Source organism: Nicotiana sylvestris, chromosome 12, assembly GCF_000393655.2.
Source record: "Nicotiana sylvestris chromosome 12, ASM39365v2, whole genome shotgun sequence".
Lineage (NCBI taxonomy): Eukaryota > Viridiplantae > Streptophyta > Magnoliopsida > Solanales > Solanaceae > Nicotiana > Nicotiana sylvestris.
In genome coordinates this window covers 138,606,726-138,619,998 of record NC_091068.1, presented here as the reverse complement: position 1 = coordinate 138,619,998, position 13,273 = coordinate 138,606,726, and the positions used below count along the sequence as shown (strand labels likewise).

At 40.0% G+C, this 13,273-nt stretch overlaps 1 protein-coding gene across 1 annotated transcript; it reads left to right on the top strand.

Annotated features, from left to right (window-relative positions):
* Positions 1-4,989: 4,989 nt before the first annotated feature.
* On the top strand, positions 4,990-7,056 carry LOC138883832 (uncharacterized mitochondrial protein AtMg00860-like). Its single transcript, XM_070164546.1, has 2 exons — positions 4,990-5,045; positions 6,648-7,056. Exons 1-2 carry the CDS (start codon positions 4,990-4,992, stop codon positions 7,054-7,056), a joined length of 465 nt encoding a protein of 154 aa, XP_070020647.1.
* The last annotated feature ends 6,217 nt before the right edge of the window (positions 7,057-13,273 follow it).

Sequence of the window (13,273 nt, the reverse complement as noted above, 5' to 3'; positions counted from 1 at the left end):
GAATAAAAGGCACATAAGCTAGCCAGAATTAAAATCAGATAAAATCAAATACAACAGTTAAGAGACCGTGCTAGAACCACGGAACTTGGGAATGCCTAACACCTTCTCCCGGGTTAACAGAATTCTTTACTCGGATTTCTGGTTCGCGGACTGTTAACAGAGTCATAAATTTCCTCGGTTCAGGATTCAACCAGTGACTTGGGACACCATTAATCTCCCAAGTGGCGACTCTGAATAATTAATAATTAAATCCCGCTCCGATTGTCCTTTAAATGGAAAAACTCCTTTACGCCCTTGCGGGTGTAATGAAAAAGGAGGTGTGACACCTACCATCTTTGCCATTTCTCCTCTGGTGATGTTTCTTGGTACATATGCCTCACTCATCACCTCCAACAAGGCATTCTTATGTGCATCGGATCTTTGCAGCAAAGCTAGGATAGAAATCTGTGTCGATGTTTTGTTTAGCTAATCAATGACTGAGTATTCCTTGGCTTGTATCTTTCTCCAGAGATCATCGGGCCCGATTTCCGTGATGGTCGATCGACCAGAGGCCTTCTTACTCGACTCAACTAAATGCTACAGAATATAAACCCTGCTGGTTCTTGTCATACCTTGTGCCGCAACTGTTTCCCCGAATTTTGCTTTCCCTTTCCTTCTTGCCTCGGCTGTGTAATCCCAAGGTATGGCATTCGTATGGAATGGTGTTACGGCCGACATTTCTACTGGAATAGGCACCTTTACTTCGAACGGAGCACATATTTTGGAGGGTAAAACCGCAACTTCAAATGGTGCGAGTGCATTTGCTGGAGACCCAAACTTGACCTCAATTGGTGTTGGCGTCTTTGTGGGGAGTGGTGCTTCAAACTCAAGTGGTACAAATATGTTTACCTCGGCATCCTCAGAAGGCTGAGTTTGGACTACAATCAGATTGAGGGTGATTATCGGCTTCTTTGGTTCATCACCTTCTGTGATTAAACCGATCAATCCTTTGGGATCCCAATCGTCCTCTATTTCAATCATGTGAACACCTCCACCCTTATGGTCCGGCAGAGGGTTGTTGCGGACGTTCAGAGTAGGCTTCTTTGCTACAATGATCTTGTTATCGATTAGAGCCTTGATCTTATCTTTTAGAGAGCGGCATTCATCAATGGTATGTCCCTTCATGCCGGAATGGTATGCACAGGATTTATTCGGATTGACCCATTGAGAAGGGTTTTCAAGGGTTATAATAGGGATAGGGGTGACATAACCAGCAGCTTTGAGCCTTTCATACAGCTGGTCAATCGGTTGAGCAATGGCGGTATACTGTTTGGGGGGTCTGCGATCGAAATTTGGTCGAGGTCTAGGAAGGTTTTGACGTGTGGGAGGTGATTGATAGTGGGATGGATGAGCATTGTAAGCTTGGTAGACATGTTAGGATTGGGAATATCTGGGTGAAGTTGGTTGATATATGGGAGGTGGGGGTGATTGGTAAGTAGGTAGTAGAGTTTGCTAAGAGGGTGAGGGCGCTGTGTAATTCGGCGTAGGCTAATATGTGAGTGGATGTATCAGATAGGCTTGGTATTTGATAGGGGATTTGGCTATTTGATAGAACATAGAAGCTAAGAGTGAGTGCAAGTGCAGAAGGGGAATTCTAAAAAGGGAAAGGAGAAGAAAATAACTTAAAACCAGTGCACATAGGGGTATAGGGGAGTGGGGAATTTGCAGGAAGAGGAGGCAAAGGGGCATACCCAGCAATGAGACTTACTGGCACACCCTCCAGCCTACTTAGAGGTTAAGACCTCAGGGGTTCAAAACTCAGTTCATGGACAACAATTCTTGTTTCCATGCCCTAAGTCTCGACTTACAAACAAATAGGGGTAATGGGATAGGGAGCAAGTGTTCACAAAAAGAGGCAAACAGTAGCACATAGGCATATTAAGTTAGATGCTAAACTTTACAGAAAACAATAAGGTAGATGTGGATACAAAGACTGTAAGTAAACATATTGGGGTGATGCTGAAAATTATGTTAGGACATACCAGTTTCAAAGGGACAAGTAAAGAAGAAAGCAGTAGTCTTGTAAAAGCCAAAGTGCAGACAAGAAGCAAGAACACTCTAAGTATGAATTTTCAAAAGAGGTTGTGAGCTTGTGAAGTCTGAAGTCTAGTGGTGAAAAGGGGTCGAGCCTTTTATAGTGTAGAAAGAAGGCAGAAATAAGGTAAGAAAATAGTTTGAAGACTGATTATCAATCAATTACACAAGGTTTCCCTTAATTAAGGGATTCAGATTCAAATGAGTAAAACTAATTAAGGAAAGAAGGTAGTCAAACACTTTGTGCAAAGTAGTAAATTAGAGGCAAATACATAAAGGTTATTTAAGGACAGGGTCTTGACAGTACACGGTTTGTGCCAATAAGGCAAGGAAATCAGTTAACGGCCAGGAAATCAGAGATCAAAGATTTGGTATGAATGAACCAAGTCAGAAAGGTGGAAAAGGTTTTAACTTAAGAAAAATCAGTAACAATCAATTAGACCTATTAAAAAGGAATTCTGAATCAATCACTAGTTTGAAAGCCTCTTTGAAGAAAGAATCAACACACATATAAAAAGCATACAGACATGTTTAAACATGAAAGAACTTTGTCATGCCCTTGAAAAATCAGTAGAAAGCCCAGTGTAGGAGAGTTTTAGAAGAAGTTCAGAATTGTACGAAAACAAAGATGTCCAAACTCAGTTCGGACTCAAAATCAGTCATGAAAGAGTTAAGGGTTCTAAAAAGATAAAACCCTAGTTCACTTAATCAAACCTCAGCAGAATCCCCAAATTCTAGGGTTTCCCCCTTGAATCAAATACAGAGATAAGGAGGCAATTAGTCGAAACAGGTTTAGGGATTTCTTTCAGAAACTCATGAGAAAGCACGCAAACACAGTAGAAGATTCACAGCAAACAGAGTGAAGAAACTAATTCGAATCATGATGAGAGAACAACTGATAGTAGAAGCAACAGTAGAAGAAAACATGCTTAAGTAGGTCTTTAGAAGAAACTTTAAACAAGGTAAAATAGTAAGAACACTTAAGAACATGGTAGAAGGAAGCAATAGGCGAAGCATATCAGATCGTAGTGGAAGAAATAGCAAAGCATAGTGAAAAGCATATAGGCACGTAGTGTAGAAACACAGTAGAAGAACATGCGTGGTAAAAAAAGAACATAAGAACACAGTAGAGACAAACATACACAATGGAAAAGGGGAAAAAAAGTCAGAGAAACACCTTAAGCATTTCCAGAAAACCTTAAATCAAAAAAAGTGATTTTGAAAGTAATTTTTGAAAGAAAAGTTGGGGAAATCGTTTGAAAACTCAAGTAGAGCATAGATACATACAACAACAACAACAACAACATCCCAGTATAATCCCACAAGTGGGGTCTGGGGAGGGTAATATGTACGCACACCTTACCCCTACCCCGAGGGGCAGAGAGGCTATTTTCAGGAGACCCTCGGCTCAAGAGAGCAACAAGAGACAATATATTAGTACTATCAATAGACTCATAGTAAATAACATAAAATACATAACATAAAATAACAAAATAACAACAATATAAGAAATATAGGAAATACGAAAAGGATGTAAGGTATACTGATATCCAACAGATACAGCCCTGCATCAGTAGCTGATCAGTAGTATCCTAAGTCTAACTCCTAAATGGCTAGTCTCCCTCTACTGCGCTGTAGTAATATTCACAAACTTCCCCCTAACCTACAACCTTAATGCTCAACCTCCACAATTCCCTGTCAAGGGCCATGTCCTCAGAAATCCTAAGTCGTGACATGTCCTGCCTGATCACCTACCCCCAATACTTCTTAAGTCTCCCTCTACCTCTCATCGTGACCACCACAGCCAGTCGATCACACCTCCTCACTGGTGCATCAGTGCTCCTCCTCTGAATGTGCCCGAACCATCTGATTCTTGCTTCCCGTATCTTGTCCTCCATGAGGGCCACACCCACCTTCTCTCGAATATCTTCATTCCTAATCTTGTCCATCCTTGTATGCCCGCACATCCACCTCAGCATCCTCATCTCTGCTACTTTCATCTTCTGGATGTGTAAATTTTTAACCGGCCAACACTCGGTCCCATACAACATAGCAGGCCTAACCACTGCTCTATAAAACTTACCTTTTAGTAATAGTGGCATTTTTTGTCACACAAGACTCCCGTTGCTAACCTCCACTTCATCCATCCCACCACTATACGATGTGTGACATCCTCGTCGATCTCCCTGGTCCCCTGAATAACTGACCCAAGGTACTTGAAACTACCCCTCTTAGGGATGACTTGAGAGTCGAGCCTCACTTCCACTCCTGCTTCCGTCGGCTCGGCCCCAAATTTGCACTCAGGGTATTCCGTCTTCGTCCTGATCAGCCTGAAACCTTTAGACTCAAGGGCATGTCTCCAAACCTCTAGCCTCTCGTTGACGCCGCATCGTGTCTCGTCAATTAGGACTATGCCATCAGCAAATAGCATGCACCATAGCACCTCCCCTTGAATATGATGTGTTATGGCAGAGCATAGATACATAACATATCTAAAAAGATTAGAGAAAACCTCGAAGAGTTAGGGTTTCAGAAGAGCCCTAGAAATGAGAAAGGCTTGAGAAAAGGTCCGATCTGAGCCGGAGAAGTCAGAACTGGGATTGAAACACCATTGTATGCCGGAGCAAGGCCGGAGATGTCCGTAGAACCTTGAATAGGCGGAGATCTGAGCGAAAACCTTCGAGGCCAGACCTCGAATCTTCAAGTATCAAGTGTATAAGAGCAAAGGGAGGTGAGTTTAAGACTCTCATGGCCTGAGAGGCCATGGATTCCGGTGGTTTAAAGGTTTGAAGACGGTGAGAGGGGCTAGGGTTAGGGAATGTTCGAGAGAGCCTGAGAGAGGAGAGGATTCAGAGGCGGCGGGTTAGGGGAAAATGATTTTAGGGTTGGGTGTTTGTGAATTAAAAAAGGAAAGGAATGATTGTGGCCGTTGATCAAAATGATCAACGCCCTGGATCAAAAGGGGAGGCCGGGTGAGTTAGATTAGTTGGGTCAGGGGCGGGTTAAACTGAAATTGGGCCGGTCAATTTGGGATTTGAAATTGGGTTAATTGGGGGGTTGATTTAGGCTATAATTGAAATGAAATAGGGCTAGCATTTAAATAACCACTTTCTTCCTTTTATTTTATAAAAAATTGTAAAATGATTTTTGAAAATAAATTAAAGGTACTGAATTAATTAATAATATATAAGTATTAAATTAAAAATACTGGAACCAATTTCACAAGTATAAAATGCAATTAAATCTTAAAATAGGCTAAAATTACAATTATATGCAATTTAGCCTTAAAAATACTAAATAAATTTGTAAAAATGTGCAAAAATTACCTTAGCTATATTGGTATAAATATGAGAATAAAATGCATTAAGCACCAAAATGATAATTTGAGGAACAATTATTGGTTTGTACTGTTAAAATAGGGCAATAAGTTGATTTAAAAATTAGAAAAAAACACTAAAACACTTGGGCATACTTATATATGCATATATATGCTATTTGAAAGTATTTTGCATATATAAAATATACAGGGAAAAATTGGGTATCAACAGGTATGAGTCGAGTAGGGCTGCTTATCGGGCGGATTGGGCAGTTATTTACTCTTAACGGTTTGTCTTATCGGTTATCGGTTTTTAAATGTATTAATCCGCTTGCCACCCGATAAAATATCAAGCGGATTGGTATCGGTTTAGCTATTATCGGACGGTTATCGGTTTAGTTTCAGTTGATTGAAACTTAACATACTTCAACACAGTGTTGGAGAGTACATCCCTAAGACAACAATATAGTCAACATTTCTCATACATATATATCAACTAAATTACACCATGAGGCCCTATTACTAGAATCAAATACTGGATATCAAATACTTCTTTTATCTTCTCATACTACATTCAAGTGGATAGTAAGAGATTGAGAAGTGCACAATAGAATACATCAACAGTATCATTTGAACAAATTTCTTACTGTTTAAGAAGATGACAAACTGTTAAAAAACCAAAAAAAAAATAACTTGGTTAAGATTGAACCTAATGTATAAAGTGTAAATGTTAATAGTTTAATACTGATTATTGGTCTCCAGTTGCCAAGTGATTAGGATTCAGGAGAATACACGCGTCAAAGAGACTCAATGGCCAATTAGATACTTCCAAGCAATCAGTACAATTCACTTTGCACTTCGTACCATTGTCCAGAGCAGTAATATGGATAAAATTATATTATATATATATATATATACTTGACGGATAGAAATATGAATAATCCACCCCCAAACCGATAAGCCATTAATAAAAAAAATTCAATCTGTTCCCTGTCCGTTAAACCGTTAACCCGAACCAATAAGCCATTAAGCTTCGATTTCGGTTTGGTTTTCAGTTTCGGTTTGGTTTTGAACACCCATAGAGTCGAGGACATTGAAAAGACAGTATTTAGAACCCATGACGGTCACTTTGAATTTTTGATTATGCCATTCGGGTTGTCTAATGAGCCATCCACTTTTCAAGCTACCATGAATTCTGTTTCTCGTCCCTACTTGCGCCGTTTTATGTTGGTTTCTTTGACGATATTCTCGTCTACAGTCCAACTTGGGCTGATCATCTGGAACATCTTAGTTTAGTGTTGAAACTGTTACGCCAACACAGTTTAGTGGCGAACCAGAGCAAGTGTTCGTTTGTGCAGACAACTGTTGATTACCTTGGACATGTACTATCTGTTCAAGGATTGGCTATGGATCCTAGCAAAATTGCCATTATACAGCAATGGCCAGCCCCACGAATTATCAAGGAGGTCCGGAGTTTTTTGGGGCTCACTGGGTATTACATGCATTTTATCCATCATTACGCTTCTATTGCTGCTCCTTTAACTGGCTTACTGTGTCGTGATGCTTTTCTGTGGACTGAACGCGCACAAAATGCCTTTGAAACCTTGAAAGAACGCTTGAGCTCTACCCCTGTCCTTGTTTTGCCCGATTTTTGTCATGAGCTTTAAGTGGAAACAGATGCATCGGGAGTTGGGATTGGTGTTGTACTGTCTCAGAAGGGGCATCCTGTGGCATTCTTCAGTCAAAAATTAAGCCCCCGAATGCAAGGAGCTTCCACCTTATCACCATGAAATGTTTGCCATTACACAAGCTGTTAGTAAATGGCATCAATACTTGATTGCCAGAAGATTCACAATAATTACAGACCAACAAGCTCTCCGTAACCTTACCACGCAAATCATCCAAACCCCGAACAACAGAAGTGGCTGTGTAAGTTAGTCGGTATGATTTTCGCATCCTATATCGCCCTGGGAAACAGAATTTAGCAGCTGATGCTCTCTCACGAGCCCCTGATGCTACTTATTTGGCCATTACTATGCAAATACCAGCCTTTGTTGAAGAATTGAGAGAACTCAACAAGAACCAGCCGGAGTTGCTTGACATTCAGACATCTATTATACAACAACTAGACTCTTGTCATTGACTTCACCTTTAGAGGTGGTCTTTTATTTTATAAAGGACGCTTGGTAATTCCTATTGATTCCCCTCTTAGACAACAACTTTTACAGGAATTCCACGCTACTTCCATTGGGGGACATGCTGGTATAGCCCGTACTTTGCACCGTGTGGCCTCAAATGTTTATTGCAAAAATATGAGGAGGGATGTGCATTCGTTTGTCTCAACTTGTTCAATATGTCAACAGATGAAGGATATCCACCATCATCCAGCGGGATTATTGCACCCTTTGCCTACCCTTTGTTGACAACTTGTTCAATATGTCAACAAACGACAACGCATTCGTTTGGTGTTTGAAGACATAGCAATGGATTTCATCACTTGCCTTCCAGCTTCAAGGGGCAAACAACTATTATGATATTGGTGGATCGATTGACTAAATTCGGCCACTTTATTGCATTACCCTCAACATTCTCTAGTCGGACTGTGGTTGAGGCTTTCGTTGTCGGAGTCATCAGGTTACATGGGCCTCCGAGATCAATAGTAACTGACCGAGTGTTGAAATTGTCAAACTCCCACATCGGTTGAGGAGAAATATTGTTGGGATTTTTCCCTTATAAAAGGAGGCCTAATGTTTAGGATTTAAACGCACCTCTCATTTGCCTTCTTATCTTCTTAAGGCATTTGTATCTTCTCTCTTTAGTATTATTTTACTTGTATTGTTGGAGTGAAATAAAATATTGATTGTGTCCGAGGAAGTAGGCAAAATTGGCCGAACCTCGTAAATTCTGGTGTTCCTTTTATTGTTGCTTTATTGTCTTATTTATTATTTGGTGGCTGTCATAATTTTTGGTATAGTAGTTGTGACTCATTCACACTATATACATTTGGCTTCCGCAACAATTGGTATCATAGCCAAGGTACTGTCTAAGTATGCTATGTGGTTGCAGCACAGTCTAATCTTCCACATCAGAAAAGATTTATCTTGGTAACTGAGTCAAGGTTCTGTCTGAGTATGCTCTGTGGTTGCAGCTTAGTCTGATCTTCCACACCAGAAAAGAAATAATCTTGATTTGTATCGTCAGCTATTAAATAATATTTGTGTCAAAGATGGGAGACAATAAACAAGAAGAATCTACATCAAGTGTCAACAATACGTCATCATTGGCATCTTCGCTTATGACAAGAATTGTGTCAAATGCGAAATTTGCGGTAGAAATTTTTGACGGGTCCGGACATTTTGGGATGTGGCAAGGCGAGGTTCTAGATGTCCTTTTTCAACAAGGGCTAGATCTGGCCATTGAAGAAAAGAAACCAGATGTTATTGGAGAAGAAGATTGGAGAATTATCAACCGTGTTGCTTGCGGTACCATTCGATCCTACCTTGCTAGAGAGCAGAAATATCCATACACAAAGGAAACTTCTGCAAGTAAATTATGGAAAGCACTGGAGGATAAATTTTTGAAGAAAAATAGTCAAAATAAATTGTACATGAAGAAGAGACTGTTTCACTTCACCTATGTTCCTGGTACCACGATGAATGAACATATCACCAGTTTCAATAAGTTGGTCACAGATTTGCAAAATATGGATACAACTTATGATGATGGTGACTTGGCCTTAATGTTGTTGGCGTCACTTCCTGATGAGTACGAGCACCTTGAAACTACTCTACTCCATGGAAATGACGAAATTTCTCTCAGAGAAGTTTGTTCAGCTTTGTACAGCTATGAACAAAGAAAGCGAGAAAAACAGAAGGGCGGAGAAGGAGAAGCACTGTTTGTGAGGGGTCGTCCTCAAAATCAAACGAGGACAAAGAAGGGAAGATCCAAGTCAAGATCCAGACCCAGCAAAGATGAATGTGCCTTTTGTCGAGAAAAAGGGCACTGGAAGAAAGACTGTCCGAAGTTGAAGAATAAGGCCAAACATAACAATGGAAAGGCCATTATGGATTCAAATGTAGCTGATTGTGATGATTCAGACTTCTCATTAGTTACAACAGAGTCATCAACATCATCAGACATATGGTTGATGGACTCGGCTTGTAGCTATCATATGTGTCCCAACAGGGACTGGTTCGTGGAATTTCAAGAAGGAGAATATGGAGTCATCCACACAGCGGATAACAGCCCTCTTACCTCATATGGCATTGGTTCAATACGATTAAGGAACCATGATGGAATGATCAGAACATTGATAGATGTTCGATATGTACCGGATTTGAAGAAGAATCTCATCTCTGTGGGAGCCCTAGAATCAAAAGGGTTCAAAATCATTGCAGAAAATGGAGTGATGAGAGTATGCTCCGGTGCACTAGTGGTAATGAAGGCTAATCGGAAGAATAATAATATGTACCGCTATCGTGGCAGTACAGTTATTGGGACAGCGACAGTAACATCCAGTGACGACAAAGAGGCAGAAGCAACCAAGCTATGGCACATGCGCTTGGGACATGCTGGAGGAAAATCCTTGAAAACTCTATCAGATCAAGGATTGTTAAAAGGAGTAAAGGCTTGCAACTTGGAGTTTTGTGAGCATTGTGTCAAAGGGAAACAGACAAGGGTTAAATTTGGTACAGCGATCCATAATACTAAAGGCATTTTGGATTATGTACACTCTGATGTTTGGGGTCCTTCCAAAACACCTTCATTGGGTGGGAAGCACTATTTTGTAACCTTTGTTGATGATTTTTCCCGAAGAGTATGGGTGTATACAATGAAGAGCAAAGATGAAGTGTTGGGAATTTTTCTCAAATGGAAGACGATGGTGGAGAATCAGACAGGCAGGAGGATCAAGTGTATTCGCACAGATAATGGAGGTGAATACAAAAATGATCATTTCAATAAGGTCTGTGAAAATGATGCATCGTCTGACACTTCACTGTCAGACATACACCACAACAGAATGGGGTGGCAGAACGTATGAACCAGACCTTGCTGGAGAAGGTACGGTGTATATTGTCCAATGCTGGCTTGGGCAAAGAATTTTGGGCTGAGGCAATTACATATGCATGCCACCTCATTAATCGTCTACCATCTGCTGCTATTGGTGGCAAGACACCATTTGAAAAATGGTATGGAAAGCCTGCTGTAGATTATGACTCTTTGCACGTGTTTGGCTCAACTACATATTATCATGTGACAGAGTCAAAATTGGATCCAAGAGCAAAGAAGACTATTTTTATGGGGATTACTTCTGAAGTCAAAGGATATCGCTTATGGTGTCCTATGACAAAGAAAGTAATATTCATCAGGGATGTTACCTTTGATGAATCTGCTATGGTAAATAAGGTAATAGAAGATACCAAACAAAATGAGGGTGTTTCTAAGCAGGTGGAGTTTGAGGGAAAATTTATTTTTCCTACACAAGAAGCAGAGGATGAAACAAATGAAGATTATCCTCTGGAAGAAGAGCCAGTAGAGCGGGAGATTCCAACTCATGAACCTCAACAACAACTTGAATCAATAGCAACCAACAGGCCAAAAAGGACAATAACAAAACCTGTTCGTCTCATAGAGACAGTTGCTTGTGCAACCTCAATTGTAGCTGATGATGTTCCTACCACTTATAAAGATGCTGTCCAAAGTTCAGAAGAAGATAAGTGGAGGATTGCCATGAATGATGAAATACAGTCCCTTCATCAGAATCATACATGGAGATTGGCCAATCTCCCGAAGGGAAAGAAAGCAATTGGGTGCAAATGGGTATTTGCAAAGAAAGAAGGATTTCCTAACCAAGAAGATGTTCGCTACAAAGCAAGACTGGTGGCCAAAGTATATGCTCAAAAGGAGGGAATTGATTATAATGAAGTGTTTTTTCGAGTTGTAAAACATTCCTCCATTAGAATTATGTTGGCTTTGGTAGCATAGTTGGATTTGGAACTAGTTTAGATGGATGTAAAAACTGCTTTTTTACATGGAAACTTGGAGGAGGAAATCTACACGACTCAGCCAGAAGGATTCAAAGTTGTTGGAAAAGAAAATATAGTGTGCAAACTTGAAAATCATTGTACGGATTGAAACAATCTTCTAGACAATGGTACAAGCGATTTGACGAGTTTATGTTGCGGCAAGGGTACAAAAGAAGCAAATACGATTATTGTGTGTATTTGCGCAAGCTTAAAGATGGTTCCTTTGTATGTCTTCTCCTATATGTTGATGATATGTTGATAGCTTTCAAGAATTCGGAAGAAATTGATAAGTTGAAGATTCAACTGAAGAAGGAGTTCGAGATGAAGGATCTGGGTGAGGCAAAGAAAATTCTTGGCATGGAAATAATAAGAGATAGACATTCAAAGAAACTCTGTTTATCTCAGAAAGAATATTTGAAGAGAGTACTGCAGCGTTTTGGCATAGATGAGAAGACTAAGCCGGTTAGTACTCCACTTGCTCCCCATTTTAAGCTAAGTACTACTATGTCGCCAAAAGATGAAGCTGAACGAGAGCATATGTCAAGGGTACCATATGCAAATGTTGTTGGTAGCTTAATGTATGCAATGGTCTGTACGAGACCTGACATTTCACAAGCTATTGGAGTTATTAGCAGATATATGCATAATCCAGGAAAGGAGCATTGGCAAGCTGTGAAGTGGATTCTGCGGTATATTCATAATACTGTAGATGTTGGGTTAGTTTTTGAGCAGGAAGACAATCAGTCTGTAGTTGGATATTGTGACTCAGATTTTGCGGGTTATCTGGACAAACGAAGATCAACTACTGGTTATGTGTTTACTTTTACAAAGGCACCAGTTAGTTGGAAGTCTACTTTGCAGTCAACAGTTTCTTTGTCTACAACAGAGGCAGAGTATATGGCTATTACAGAGGCTGTGAAGGAAGCAATTTGGCTTCAAGGATTGCTAAAGGAGCTTGGTGTTGAACAAAAATGTATCACAAGTTTTTGTGATAGTCAAAGTGTTATTCAATTAGCGAAGAACCAAGTTTATCATGCAAGGATGAAGCACATTGATGTTCGGTATCATTTCGTATGAGAAATCATAGAAGAAGGTGGAGTCACGATGAAGAAAATTCATACTACAGAGAATCCTGCTGATATGCTGACAAAAGTGGTGACTGCGGTCAAGTTTCAACATTGTTTGGATTTGATCAACATTGTTGAATACTGAAGATTGAAGATTGAAGATGAAGACACAACCAAAATTTGTTATTTAGAGAAAATTGAATATGTGGAATTTTGTCAAGGTGGAGATCTATTGAAGTTGTCAAACTCCCACATCGGTTGGGGAGAAATATTTTTGGGATTTTTCCCTTATAAAATGAGGCCTAATGTTTAGGATTTAAACACACCTCTCATTTGCCTTCTTATCTTCTTAAGGTATTTGTATCTTCTCTATTTAGTATTGATTCACTTGTATTTTTGGAGTGGAATAAAATATTGGTTGTGTCCGAGGAAGTAGGCAAAATTGGCCGAACCTTGTAAATTCTGGTGTTATTTTTATTGTTGTTTTATTGTCTTATTTATTATTTGGTGGTTGTCATAATTTTTGGTATAGTAGTTGTGACTCATTCACACTATATACATTTGGCTTCCGCAACACCGAGACCCAAGATTTATCCATTCCTTTTGGTAGGAACTAAACCGGATGCTTGGCACCACGTTAGTAATGAGCACCGCATACCATCCCCAAACCGATGGTCAATCTGAAGCGCTCAACAAATGTGTAGAGCAATACCTTCGTTGTTTTGTGGCTGATTCTCCCTCTGATTGGGTGGCTATGTTACCATGGGCATAATATTGGTACAACACAACTC

Bases quoted from the DNA above. Each gene is read 5' to 3' on its own strand.
- LOC138883832 (XM_070164546.1), top strand. From the start codon at position 4,990: ATGATTGTGGCCGTTGATCAAAATGATCAACGCCCTGGATCAAAAGGG. The intron at 5,046-6,647 runs GTGAGTTAGATT...TCTCGTCTACAG, and splicing joins GGATCAAAAGGGGAGGCCGG to TCCAACTTGGGCTGATCATC.